At 38.3% G+C, this 14,565-nt stretch overlaps 1 protein-coding gene across 1 annotated transcript in view; it reads left to right on the forward strand.

Moving 5' to 3' along the window:
* The window catches only part of LOC121297908 (zinc finger protein 501-like), a 28,348-nt gene extending 19,740 nt beyond the window's left edge, over positions 1-8,608 (forward strand). The window contains exon 2 of the mRNA XM_041224537.1: positions 6,704-8,608. Coding sequence (XP_041080471.1) covers positions 6,753-8,120 — 1,368 coding nt within the window. The 5' untranslated portion in view covers positions 6,704-6,752 and the 3' untranslated portion in view covers positions 8,121-8,608. The remainder of the gene's footprint in view (positions 1-6,703) is intronic.
* The last annotated feature ends 5,957 nt before the right edge of the window (positions 8,609-14,565 follow it).

Raw genomic sequence — 14,565 nt, forward strand, 5'->3', positions numbered from 1 at the left:
TGGACAGCTGAGGGTTTGCACAAACGAATTTCTGCAGAAACTGTCTCAGGGAAGTTCATCTGCATGCTCGTCGTCCTCACCAGGGTCTTGACCTGACTGCAGTTCGGCGTCGTAACTGACTTCAGTGGGCAAATGCTCACCTTCGATGGCCACTGGCACGCTGGAGAAGTGTGCTGTTCACGGATGAATCCCGGTTTCGACTGTACTGGGCAGATGGCAGACAGCGTGTATGGCGTCGTGTGGGCATGCGTTTTGCCGATGTCAACATTGTGAACAGAGTGCCCCATGGTGGCGGTGGGGTTATGGTATGGGCAGGCATAAGCTACGGACAGTGAACACAATTGCAATTTGAATGCACAGAGATACCTGACGAGATCCTGAGGCCCATTGTCATGCCATTCATCCGCCGCCATCACCTCATGTTTCAGCATGATAATGCACGGCCCCATGTCGCAAGGATCTGTACACAATTCCTGGAAGCTGAAAATGTCCCAGTTCTTCCATGGCCTGCATACTCATCAGACATGTCACCCATTGAGCATGTTTGGGATGCTCTGGATCGGAGCCATTGAAGAGGAGTGGGACAACATTCCACAGGCTGCAATCAACAGCCTGATCAACTCTATGCGAAGGAGATCACGCTGCATGAGGCAAATGGTGTTCAAAGAAGATACTGTGGTTTACTAATCCACGCCCCTACCTTTTTTTAAAGGTATCTGTGGCCAACAGGTGCATATCTGTATTCCCAGTCATGTGAAATCAATAGATTAGGGCCTAATGAATTTATTTCAATTGACTGATTTCCTTATATGAACTGTAACTCAGTAAAATCTTTGAAATTGTTGCATGTTGCATTTATATTTTTGTTCCGTGTATGTATATACACTGAGTGTACAAAACATTAGGAACAACTTTTTAATATTGAGTTGCACCCCCTTTTGCCCTCAGAACAGCCTCAATTTGTCAGGCCATTTAAGGTGCTGAAAGTGTTCCACAGGGATGCTGGCCCATGTTGACTCCAATGCTTCCCACAGTTGTATCAAGTTGGCTGGTAGTGGATCTCAACTCAGAGTAGCTCATTCCATCTCATCCCACAGATGCTCAATTGTATTGAGATCTGGTGACTGGGCAGGTCTCTGCAGTAAGCTGAATTAACTGTCATGTTTGTGGAACCATTCCTGGGCAATCCTAGCCTTGTGGTATGGGGCATTATCCTGCTGAAAAAATCCATTAGGAGATGGATACACTGCTGCCATGAAGGGATGCACCTGATTGGCAATGATGTTCAGATATCCTGTGGCATTCAAATGTTGCTCCACTTTTATCAAGGGGCCCAGTGTGCCATGAAATCACACCCCACACCATCACACCACCACCAGCCTGCAATGTTGACATGTGGCATGATGGATGCATGTACTCGTGGCTTTCTCCATACCCTAGTCCTCCCATCAGCATGAAACAGCAGGAACCGGGATTCACCAGACCAGGCAATGTTTTTCCAATCCTCCAGTGTCCATTGTTTTCGTTCCTTAGCCCACTGCAACCGCAGTTTCTTGTGTTTTGCTGAAAGAAGTGGAACTCTGTTAGGCCATCAGCTGCCATACCCCATTCGTGTCAAGGTACGAGTTGTGCATTCTTTTATGGGTCTTTCGGCACCAATGTTGTACTGAACTGTCAGTTGACTAACTGTAGCCTGTCTCTTACTCTGCACAAATCGTGTCAGCCTCCTTTGGCCTTTTTCATCAATGAGCCATTTTCGACCACTGGCCTGCCATTGACTGGATGTCCTTTGGGTGGTGGACCATCCTTGATACACACGTGTAACTGTTGAGCGTGAAAAAACCCAGCAGCATTGCAGTTCTTGACACACTCAAACCAGTGCACCTGGCACCACTACCATACCCCGTTCAAAGGCATTTAAATCTTTTGTCCATTTACCCTCTGAATGGCACACATACACAATCCATGTCTCAATTGTGTCAAGGCTTAAAAATCCTTCTTTAACTTGTCTCCCCTTCATCTATACTGATTTGAAGTGGATTTAACAGGTTACATCAATAAGGGATCATAGCTTTCACCTGGATTCACCTAGTCTATTTCATGGAAAGAGCAGGTGTTCCTAATGTTTTGTACACTCGGTGTGTGTGTGTGTGTGTGTGTGTGTGTGTGTGTGTGTGTATATATATACACACACTGCCCTACTATTGTGGTGCTGTTATAATAGTTGTACATATAGAAATCTACCCATTAAAAAAATAATAATACTAATAATAATAATCCTGATAGGATTTGTATTTCAATCACATTGCGCTGAAGCAGGGCTCCAGTATACAACAAGCTTGGGGTTTCTCCGTATTTAAACATTAAGCAGATTCACTAATTAAAATCCATTGAAAACAAAAACAGCATTTGCTTCAGTGCAAACTTTGCACCACTTGAAATAAAACAAAGAATCTGCATACTAGTACAAAATACAGATTGTTGTTGCTTATTTTGTGCAGCCTGTCAAATGCTGCGTGGCCGGGCTTTACTAAGTAACCATTCAAGTAACAATTCATTTCCAATGCAACCAACAACCAGTAATCATCTCAGCTGATAAACTGACATTTTGTACAGCCTGTCAAATGTTGCGTGATACAGTTCAGTTACAAAACACCAACGTCACCAAATTTTAACGTAGCGGTAGCCGGTCATATAAATGCACACAAAAAAGAAAAGTATTGCTAGTTCTCATCAGTCTTAATTCATGCCTTTTTTGATAAGGACACAAACTGTTTTGTTACAGTTAATGATACAAAACGCTTTTCTCCTGCAATAAACTATATAAGTAAACTATATGCACATGTCTAAATGTAGAACGACTAAACGTACAGTATTAAAACACTGCTCTTTAATACACTGTGTTCTTTTTTTCTCGCACTCGTGATGTGTTCACGATCCGCATTATGTCACGATGTCTTTCCACTCATATTCCAGCGACAGTTGCAGAATCTGCACATCATTATTTTGCTGGGGGAAATATCCACACAAATGCAAGTGTCAAACTGTAGGACCAGCAGCACTATGAAATACAGCCTGCTGTTTTGAGAATAGTATTGAAACTTGTTTTCAGTACTGTATTCAGTTTTATAGTTTTTCCTTTTTTTACGTTTTTTAAAAATTATTAAAGCAATGAACTGATATGTATGTACATACAAATAAAACACACACAGTGCTTCACTTGTTTGATTCAGTTTTATATTGAGTGTACTTGTATATAACGCTTCAGCACCACTGTCAGGTGTGCTTTGCAGAGTGACGCAGTGTAATAATCAGGTTTTGGGCTATTAGAAAAACACACATTTTTAAATAAACCTTTAGAGTGCAATATATATGTGTGTGAGTGTGCGTATTGCTGTTTTTGTAAACATCTGAATATGAACCAGTTTGTTCCCCAGCTGTTCAGATGAACATGCTTCTACTGAATGCTATTCTTAGTTAATTTTGAACTGTTGTTGAAATTATGTAGTGGGTTCTGGCACATTTTTGGGGGGGACTCGAGCACTGGTATTGTAACGTTTTCATGTTTATGAAGTAGTAGTCATGGAGACAGTGTTGAATTCTCAAACTGTTTGTTTTATTTGGAACGACAGAGAATTCCTGACAAACTGAACAGACAACAAGTCCTGCAACAAGGCAATTCTCCGGGTCGTTCCAATATATTTGTGAATTTGAAAGTTAAAATATATGAAAGCATGCCGACCTTTATGTACAAAGATCTTCACTAATGTACAGCTGAACAAGAACTGCTGAGTATTTATTTTAGTTTCATACAGTATTTATATCTGATAGTGAAGATGACTAAAAAATCTGCAATATAACGAAGTCCTGAGAATTTCAGCTGGCTGACTTAATCTTTCAAAATACTGCTTGTTTTTGCACTGGCAGTAACAACACGCTTGCAAACTGATGGTTATAGTTTAAAATCCCACCTATACCAGACCTTTTTTTTATATTTCTATAAAAAGATATTTTTTGCAGGCAAATGTTCCATTTTAAAACAGAAATAAATAATTTAATATAAATGATATGGTCGTCACAATAAGTGCGTTCCTTAGTATATTTCCATGTTAACAAAACAAGTCAATTTCATTAAACTCGGATGTCCTGTAATGTACCTATGTGTGGAGAAAGAGTGTGGAGAAAGAGCCTGGGGTCTGGACAAAAAGGATTAGGACATGTTTACCTTACTTTGGCGACTTATTTCTCTAGCTGTATGACAGGTATTGACTTTTATTCTACATTTCGCCTAAGACTGTTGGGAACTACAAATTAAATGTGAAATGGTACTTTTGCCTAATTTACTTTTGCTGTGCCAATACCCTGAAAACACGTAAAATATCCTCGCTGTATAGTCAGGCAGTTCTTGCGCTTCGCTAACTGATACCGTTCCTCTCAATAGCTGGTACACTTGCAAGTAACACAGCCATTTATAAAGCAAGTGCAAGGCACAAAATGATTCATAATTCTTCCCAAAGAAATATTGCTGTAAGTCTATCCAGTTAGACACACCAAATAGTGCAGTTTAAAATGTTCTCTCCTCCTCTCCTGTAGTTCAGCCCTCCTTTTTTATTTTACTTGTTTTGCTTGTGGTTGTTATTTTAAAGTACAATTCTAATTTCATTCATATGGGCTAGGGACTTATTTGCATAGAGTTACTTTTTTGCACAGCTGTCTTGTTCAAGTAAAAACGTGGTCGCAATTCAAATTCCCCCTCATTGTTATGGGCAGGGACTTTTGCACCTGTCTAACCAGTGTAAATAATTGTCCATCCACGAGTGGTTAGTTAATTATTCAGTGAAAGGTTTGGTGTGGGGCCCCGAGAATTCTCCAAAGGAAAGTTTATTCTTGATGCTTCTGTCGTCTGACTGCCGTTGGCAAATTGTATTGCCGATGTCTCTTGAGTGTTTATTTCACATGTGCGTTTCAGGTAGTATTTGTGTTGCCAATAACAAATCAAATCCGGACACATTTTTCGGATGTACTCTTACTTAACCACCCAGCAGCCCATTTACTTTGGCGATTTCCATGTTGAATATTTGCATTAGTTTTTTGCAGATTTTTCATTCTTCGCCCTCAAATAAGCAATTTGGAAAGTTTGCAAAATAATGTTTGCTTTATTTAAAAAAAAAACACACACAAACTTTTATTGTTATGAAAAACTGAAATATTATTTCAATAGAAGTTAAATAACAACAATTTATTTATAACTGTAGCATTATAACTCTGTAAATCACAACATAACATAATTTTTCCCCATGGTAGCATTATGTAAGTATAAATAACTTCTATGAATTGATGTGGTAAACTTGCTTACTATCTTCCACAGTTTTGGGTACGGGTATGTATCAATCAGCATCAGCAGAATAAATCGTTTTGACCAGTACCAATCCTGATAAGGTTTCATTGCAACCCATTGTAACATCAAAGAAATAAATACCCTCATTTCATTCTCTGTAGTAGGCATCCATTTTTTACTCTCCAGTCGCGGCCGCCCAGCTTTGCTTATCTATGGATGGGCCAGTCTGTCAGGCACATTTCTTAGGGGCTGCTGCCATTTGCCAGTGAAAAAAAAACTGCAGACTATACTTTTTTGTACTTACTTTTTATTACATTCATAGGTTTTAATAGATTTTTTAAAAATTATTATTAGTGTAATGGGTGTCTTAATAAAGATTGTTAACCGCATACACGCGTGTTTGTTTTGACTACTGTATTGGTGATTGGGGGACAGTTTGATTGTCAGGTTATTGTGTGGGAGTTTATACCGTCCACCAATCATGGTGGGTGAATTACGTAACACAAACGCGCCCGTTCTAAGCGGAGGCGACAGTACGGGGTGATTTTAGAAAGTAAGTTTGCCACATCAATGATATGGTGCGTTGATGTGGTAAACTTACTTTCTAATCAGCCTGGCTATAAACACAAGTAAAAGACTACAGGTTCTTAAGTTGATGTTGGTATTTGGTTAAACCTTGCAATAAGGGATCTAATGGCCATGGACAAGATTCGCAAAACTATTTACTCCAAATTGCCATTTTTTTTAAATAAAATGAAAATAACCTCAAATACAAATGTTGATGAATTTTATTCTGAAATGTATTTTTAGTCAAGTTAGATAAACTACCAGCTGAGTACCAGCCCTTCATGGACTGAACCTTTAATCCTGGCCTGCTTTGGAAAAAGTATGGACACCCCTATACATAAAAAGAGGTCTGAGAGGGACTTTCACGTCAAATAATTTCAGTAACTTACAAGAGGTTGACATTCACAGATATGCTGAACAAAGAAAAGCAAACATGCCAATGTTTTGACAAAAATTGTAACATTAAAAAAATAAATAATAAACTATTATAATAATAAAAGTCCCCTCCAACTTCTTACATGGAATCACAGCATCTAGCCGATTGTGCAGCTGCAGATAAGAGTACAGCAGCACAGCGTGACCCTCTAGTGCTGCATACACTCATGGGAATCATTTACAGAATAGCGCCAAAGCAAAAGTGAATTGAATCCTTAATACATTGCCCCACACACCATTCATTATTGACCCAATACACTGTTATTCAAAAACAAGTTAATACAAGACAGTTGACCAGATATATGCCACAATACAATATATGCTTCCTTTTTCCTGTTGTAACACTTCTGTTCTATTTTTCAGAGCAGAGATACTGAGCAGGAAGTGTATTTTTATAAGACAAAGATCTAAGATGGAAGCTGTCCATATTAAAGAGGAGGCCCCTGACCTGGAACTTGTCCACATTAAAGAGGAGGTCCCTGACCTGGAACTTGTCCACATTAAAGAGGAGGTCCCTGAATTTGAACTTGTCCAAATTAAAGAGGAGGTCCCTGACCTGGAACTTGTCCAAATTAAAGTGGAGGCCCCTGACCTGGAACTTGTCCACATTAAAGAGGAGGCCCCTGACCTGGAACTTGTCCACATTAAAGAGGAGGTCCCTGACCTGGAACTTGTCCACATTAAAGTGGAGCGCTCTGAACTAGAACCTATCTACATTAAAGTGGTTCTCCCTGAGCTGGAACCTGTCCACTTTGAACCAAACGTATCCAAGCCTGACCCTTTAGTAAAAAAAGAGTCCAATAAGCAGAAACAATGCATCTCTTATAGGAAAGCTGTCAACATGCACCCTGCATATGAACAAAGACCAATCTCTTCCTTACCCCCTGGGACTGTAAATCTTAAAGATTCAGTGCCAGGTCATTCCAAATCAATACGTAGTGGCCATCACTGTAGTGAATGCGGAAAGATTTTCTGTCAGTTCTGGCAGCTTAAATTGCATCTGAGAGTTCACACAGGAGAGAAGCCCTATCCTTGTACAGCATGTGGGAAGAGTTTTAAAGAATTAGGAACCCTTACGAGACACCGGCGAATTCACACAGGAGAGAAGCCGTATCATTGTACTGAATGTGGCAAGAGTTTCAATGAATTAGGGAACCTTAACAAACATCAACGAATTCACACAGGAGAGAAACCATATCGCTGTACTGAATGCGAGAAGAGTTTTAACCGATCTGAGCACCTTAAAAATCACAAGAAAATTCATACGGGAGAGAAACCCTATTGCTGTTCTATATGTGGGAAATGTTTCAATCTGTTAGGAACCCTTAAAAAGCACAAGCAAATTCATACAGGAGAAAAGCCTTATCACTGCTCTGAATGTGGAAAGAGTTTCAATGTATTAGGGAACCTTAGGAAACACCAGCGAATTCACACAGGCGAGAAACCGTTTAGCTGTACTGAATGCGGTAAGTGTTTTAATCGATCAGAACACCTTAAAAATCACCAGCGAATTCATACAGGAGAGAAACCTTATCTCTGTACTGAGTGTGGGAAAAGCTTCAATCTGTTAGGAAGCCTTAAAACACACCAGCGAATTCACACAGGAGTGAAACCCTACCACTGCTCTGAATGTGGAAAGTGTTTCAATGAATTGGGAACCCTTAAAAGCCACATGCGGACTCACACTGGGAACAGACCCTATCACTGTACCCATTGTGAGCAGACTTTTAATCAGCTGGGAAGCTTTAAAAAACACAAGCAGATGCACACACAGGAGTGAAACCGGTCAACTGAGCCCCCATGAGCATGTCATACTTCAAGGAAGTGACTTGATTTGTAATGAAAGTAACAATCCAATTACCTTAACCGGGCATGAAACAAAACCAAACAGAGGGGGAACACATTTACAATTTCTTAATTCTGTCCATGGAACCCACAAATTGTCAACTGGGGATAGAAACGGAACAACACCATACGAAAGGATCCCCAACGAACAAAAGAGATCTAGAACTAAAGCTGCTGAATTATCTTTGTGTAGTTTTAAAAGAAGCCGGTCCAGGATAACCAATAGAAACATTCACTCCTGAATCACTGTACTTGGGAGTTGAGAATGAAGAAGCAGCAGCCACAAACAACCACTATAGTGAGCTTAGTACAGTAAATCCTGTTTAAGCCTTTGTGGTCCATATATTCGGGTGCGCCAGGTCCAATTTATTTTCACACACGCTGTTTATTTTACACACGTAAAAAAAAATGCCCCCCCCCCCCCCCCCCGAGTAAAACAGGTTTAAAAGGCATTGAATCACAAAAGGACACTCCAGTACTGTATCTCCAGCCAAGCCCTACCCCTTGTCCACTGTATTTTTCACATACCTCTTTATAGATATGCATACTGATAAGTTCTCTCCTGGTCACTCGTTTTATCACCTCAATAATGCGATTCAAGTCATTATTTTATTACTATAACATCTCAAAAGCTCTGCAAATGTCTGAGATATTCTTTGAGCGCTGGATGCAGAAGCAGCAATGTCCTTTGTTTATGTCAGTGTTATCTATGTGATGCATGGGGTTATCAGATACACCCTGTTTTTTCCGGCTTCATTTGGCTCTTATTGGTCTCACTCGGCCATTAAAAGGTTTTCTCAACTTTTTCTGGAGAAAAAACGATTAGAGACCTGTGCTTTGTCTTTTTGGAAAGGGAAAATTGTAATGTCGGACCTGGTCCAACATAGGACCGCAAAGGGTTAATCCAGCCCCTCTACAAACCAGTTATGATCCTCTGTACAATCCCGATCCTGTCTCTTACGGTTATAGTCCTCTGTACAATCCCGATTCTGTCTATTCAGGAATCCAGTATGATTTGTGAGTCTGTCTAATCAATGTAAAGCTGACTATGCAGTCTTTCACCATGTGATTTTTTTTTTTTTTTTCTTCAAAATGTCTAGTCAAGTATGTCGCATAGATTCACAGATGTCCCTCAGGTATTATATATCTCCAGTAAAACACAAAATTACACAGGAATATACCTGCACAGCACTTCTACTGTATTAACTGCAATAAAGTTTTTAAAGTGTTCAAATAGTTTGCCGTTTATCCATTTTGGTACAGTATTAGATTTCCCAGTAAACCAGCACACTGTATAACCCCAAGCGTCCCAAGGTCTTGAGCGATGCCAGATTAGACAGGTTTTACTAGATTACATTTAGATGACCTCTAATCCACTAAGGGGCCCTCCAAAATGATCATCAATTGAGCAAACGTACACCTATGTTATTGTAACTAATTACATCACAGGGTAATTGATTGCTGCACAAGTGGTAACAGGTGGTTACTCTGTGATCTAAGTATGAATTGACTGTGTTGTGTTTGATGAAATAATTTGTGTAGACCGATCTTTAGTTTCAGATTCCCTTTTTCTTTTTATCTTGCCTGTGATAAAAATCTAACACAGTGTAACAATTTTTTTTTTTTTTTTTTTGTTCCTGGGTAGTAAGTGTTATTTCCTAATTGCTTATGCCTCAAAAGTATAGAAAATGGCTATTATTCCCCACAAAATTTGCTTTTGTGACCAGGACAGTGATATTTCAAAATATCACTATTTCCAATGGGAAAACGGGCAAATGTGTGTCTTTTCGTTCACATAAAGTCAGAAAAAAACAACATATGAATCCAAATTAACATGTATTTATACTAAAGTAATACAAAGATGACTACAAAAGATTTAGAAGTGAGTAGTTTTTCGAGATTTACGATTATACTGTACTTTATACTGTACTGTATAATCGTAATTTTGAATCCAAAATAACATGTATTTATACTAAGGTAATACAAAGATGACTACAAAAGATTTAGAAGTGAGTAGTTTTTCGAGATTTACGTTTATACTGTACTTACAGTCTATCTTTTGAGGCATAAGCAATTAGAAAATAACACTTACTACCCAGGAACAAAAACTGTGTTACATAGTGTAATCAGTCGCCTCCCACAGTTCAGCCACCTCATTCACACAGTTCAGACTGGGAAGGAGCAATGACGAACTTAATATGTTTGTTACTTCTGGACTGAACCATTTTACCCATATTGTAAAAATGATTTCCATGGTGACAATACCCACATTTATATTTATCACTACCATTTACACCCCGAACCTCAATGATATTTTTCCACATACGTGAAATGTGACATTAGTTATCTTACCCTTAATATTACATACACCCCCATGTACTGCAATGGTTCAGTCTGCTGTGTTACTAAACCCCGGGAAAATCCTATTTTCAGTACCTCTAAAAGAACACAAGAGGGATCCCCTCCCTTTACATTATATAACTAACCGAGAATAGATCTGTTTTATCTGTTGATAATCTGGTGAAATCATACATCTGCTACACTGTCCCAGTGTAATTGCTCACCGTAGTGAAAACAGACACTTTTGACTGGGTTTTGTATCCTATGTTGTACACAAACACGTAAGCATTGCAACAGCGGTTAAAAAATGTAACATTTCTCTCCTGTGGCTCACAAGAGGATCATAATCTGTAACCTAATTGACTCATGGATTTCCAGAGCGGTAACATATTTTTTGTGTGTGGAAAGCAGGCACTACTTTATATATTTTTTCATAAAATTCCATCTAGAGAGAGAGAGAGAGAGAGGCAACTCAAGTCATTTTAAGGTAAATTGTATTTTACACATGAGTATTTGTTTACAGTTTATATTAAATACATATTTGTGTCAGAATGTGATTGTATTCTTGTAGGCCTAGATAAACAGGTTTTAGGAAGTACAAATACATTGTAAGAAAGATGTAGCGTTTTCTAAGTGATTTTGCAATGAAAGTGAGTAGTATTGCATGACGGGCAGCATTTCCAATATAGCACATTGCATCAAAAAGAAACTTGATGGGCCCAAGAAACGTTTTAAATATACACTGAGAAAAATAACAGGAGCTTGCTGACGCTCCATTGCCTTCTATATTCTCTCATGCGCGGGAAAGGAAAGATGTGCTAACAGTGGATCATTTTCCTCAACCAAAAGTAAACCAAGTTATTTGGACATGTGCTTGTAACTGGCTTGAACAGGAGCTAAGTAAAGCTGTATTCCCATTATTTACCCAGCCAAACAGAGGCAGAAAGCATTTTAATTAGAAAGACATATATACAAAGCTTTATTACAAATTAAGTTTGTAAATCAGAGTTTAAAAGAAACTTTTAATATAAGTAGTTGCTTACCGTTTACACTATCTCCAGTAAATGGTAGACACAAGCTTACACTTAACAGTAACGACGTGGCAGAAGCCATGTTTATAGGAATTCTATAAAACACGCACACACACTGCTGCTATTGTAACTGATTCTGCTTGGATTGCAGGAGCATGATACTTACTGAAAGAGCTGCAGCCAACTTAAGCAAAACAAAGCTTTATTTAAAATACACGTACCAACATTTGAGGTGAGATACATCTTTAAAACTGTACACTGTAGGCCTGTCCGTGCACAGTATTGGCACAAAGAACTCAAATGCAAAGTGATAGTGAAGGAGAGCCAGGAACAGTGGCTTAGAAATCAAACTCAAATTTGTAGATTGAATTGTCCTCATCATCTCCTCAGGCTTATTCAGAAAGGAGAATGTGTTTATTTACTATTACAGCTTCGCAATTGGAGTATGTACAGTACAGGCTCAATACTAACCACACTGTGTAACTAACGACTGATGACACATTGTGAGCCAGTTTCACTAACTTTCACACTTTGTTTTGCTCACTGTGGAATGGGATTTGTACCCATTCCTAAATCTTGTAGTGCTTTGTAGAGGTCTGCCAGCTGATAGTTCAGCATTGTTTTGCTGCTCTCAGCATACCAAAACTAGAAATGCCTACTCATCTGGACATCCTAAAAAGAGACTATAGCAAAACACGAAGCCACTAAGCTTCTGAACCAGTGCAACAATTGTACTATTTTAATCTAAAAGGGCAGATACTTGTTTTTGTTTTTATATTTGATATATCCATCCTGTTTTTGTATTACATTTATAATAGTGAACATAGACATTGGTATGTAATTTACAGTTGTTTTGTTAAATTCAATCTATACGACCTTCCAGTGTAAAATATTTGTGTTTTATGCTATGTGTTCTGGTCAAATAAACTTTCCATAAATCCTATTAATTTTCATTTATTTATTATCATTTGTTTTTTTATGCTGGGGAAATCATTTGCAAGTAAAACAAGGGTAAAAACCACGATGAATCAAAGTAAACGCTTATAGTATAAACTAGGTAACACTGTATAAGGTTGATAAATTGTTGAAGACGTTTCAGTCCTTTATTGTATCCTGGTTAATCTGGTAGCTCATACATGACAAGGTTTTCTTGTGTGTATTTTATTAATCCGCTTTGTAAGCACTTATTACTGAGCAGGCAGAAAGTGGTTTACTTAGTCTAGTTTAAAGCATCCACACTGTAGTTAGCACCATGTTAGTTTAGCCTTGCTTAACGAATCAACACATGTTTTGTCGAGTAGATTTCATGTTTGGCAACACCATTTTAAGGAAAACAATCTGTTTACAACATTGTAAATTAAAGAATATGCACATAATCTAGGAGAGTCTCCAATACCTAGTACCAAAAGTGGGAGCACAGTCAAAAGTTTAAAATTACTTCATTGCATTTATTTGTTATCAACTGTGCAAGGTATGGATTTATATAACAAAAAAAGAAATTTTTGAAGTAACACAGTTTTATTAAATGACCACCCTACCATTCGCCATCTTTAGTTTAGCGAACCCGACATTTCAGATATATTAACGTAACAATGTTGGAAACCAATGTGAAAAATGCTCAGGTAGAACAGATTCCCGCTTTGAGAAAAGACTGACGATGCACTAGGATCGTTCCGTGTCAACTCAACCAGAGCTTCCCACCTCATTATGATTTTACTTCTATTTTGTGTAGTGGAAGATACAGGTCAAGTATGAAACCAGGCCAAATATTTAAGCTCAGTGATGAAGATTTGATGAGATACACCACCTTTTGGTGTGTGTATGTGTGTGTGTGTGTGCATTCCTGAAATGCGTCTCATTTTGGAGTGACTTTGAGGATGCAAAAATGATATTTAGAAAGTCAGTGGCCCTGTGAATGCTTGTGTACAGATAGCAGGGAGGACTTCTGTAGAATTCATGCAAAATAAGTACCACCGCTTCAGTATTTCTGTGTTGCAAAAAATGTCCAGTTCTTGCGTTATTTTTTTAAGAGCATGTTCGTTCTAAAGTAGAAGAGATATCACTTTCAAATTGCTTAAGTGTGCTCATAATAACTGACTTTCAGTATGCAGTTCTGCTAACCTACTTTAACTATTTTATGACCCCGCAAAAAGGCTGAAAGTATCAAAAATGGCCCCGTAATCTGTCTCCTTCACAATTTAAAAAATGTTCAAACGTGTGTATGTTGTTTTGGGTTATATTGTACAAATAGTTTGAGTTTAAACCAAGAGAAACCATAAAATAAGTATAAATAAATAAATCCGTAAAACTAAATCCATAAAATGTGTATAATCTTTATATGCAAGTGGTTTGTCATAGGGCTACAGAGGAACTGTTGACCTCTTATTTCTTCTTTGTTGTCTTGGTAAGCAGCCTCCATCTGTTTTTTCCAGTGGTATAGAAACAGGTATTTCATGCAGTTTTTGGATATCTAAATTACAGGTACAACTGCGTGATGAATTATGATTTGCTGTCGACAGATTGAAGTGTTTTATATAGTGGTGGTGCCTCACGTGGACAGACAATTATAAAACTGTGAAGGAGACGGATTATCACGTCAATTATTTCACCACAAGTCCTTCAAACACTCATATATAACCCATGAATTGTTTAAGAACTTTGCAAGAATTAATTTTTAGAGATGGCAACAAAGAAGAAATAAGAGGTCAACATTAAGCGACACTGACTGCACACTGAAGAAGGTGATGATGTACGAAGGAGTACGACACTTTGGGCCAAAATAAATAGACAAACAAAACGAACATACACTAAGAAATAGACTGTGCTGGTGCTTCCAGCACGTTGTAGCAATTTATTTTCTTTTACTTTTTATTTCTCCTCTCCACACCCGTTCTCCACTCACCGAACACACAAACCTAAGTGAGTGAAAACATGCTGCTTTTATGCAGCTGTACCGAGACTCGATTGCTAATCAATCATTCAATTTGGAATCTCAGTACATCTGCATGT

The sequence above is a fragment of the Polyodon spathula genome, chromosome 23 (assembly GCF_017654505.1).
Source record: "Polyodon spathula isolate WHYD16114869_AA chromosome 23, ASM1765450v1, whole genome shotgun sequence".
Lineage (NCBI taxonomy): Eukaryota > Metazoa > Chordata > Actinopteri > Acipenseriformes > Polyodontidae > Polyodon > Polyodon spathula.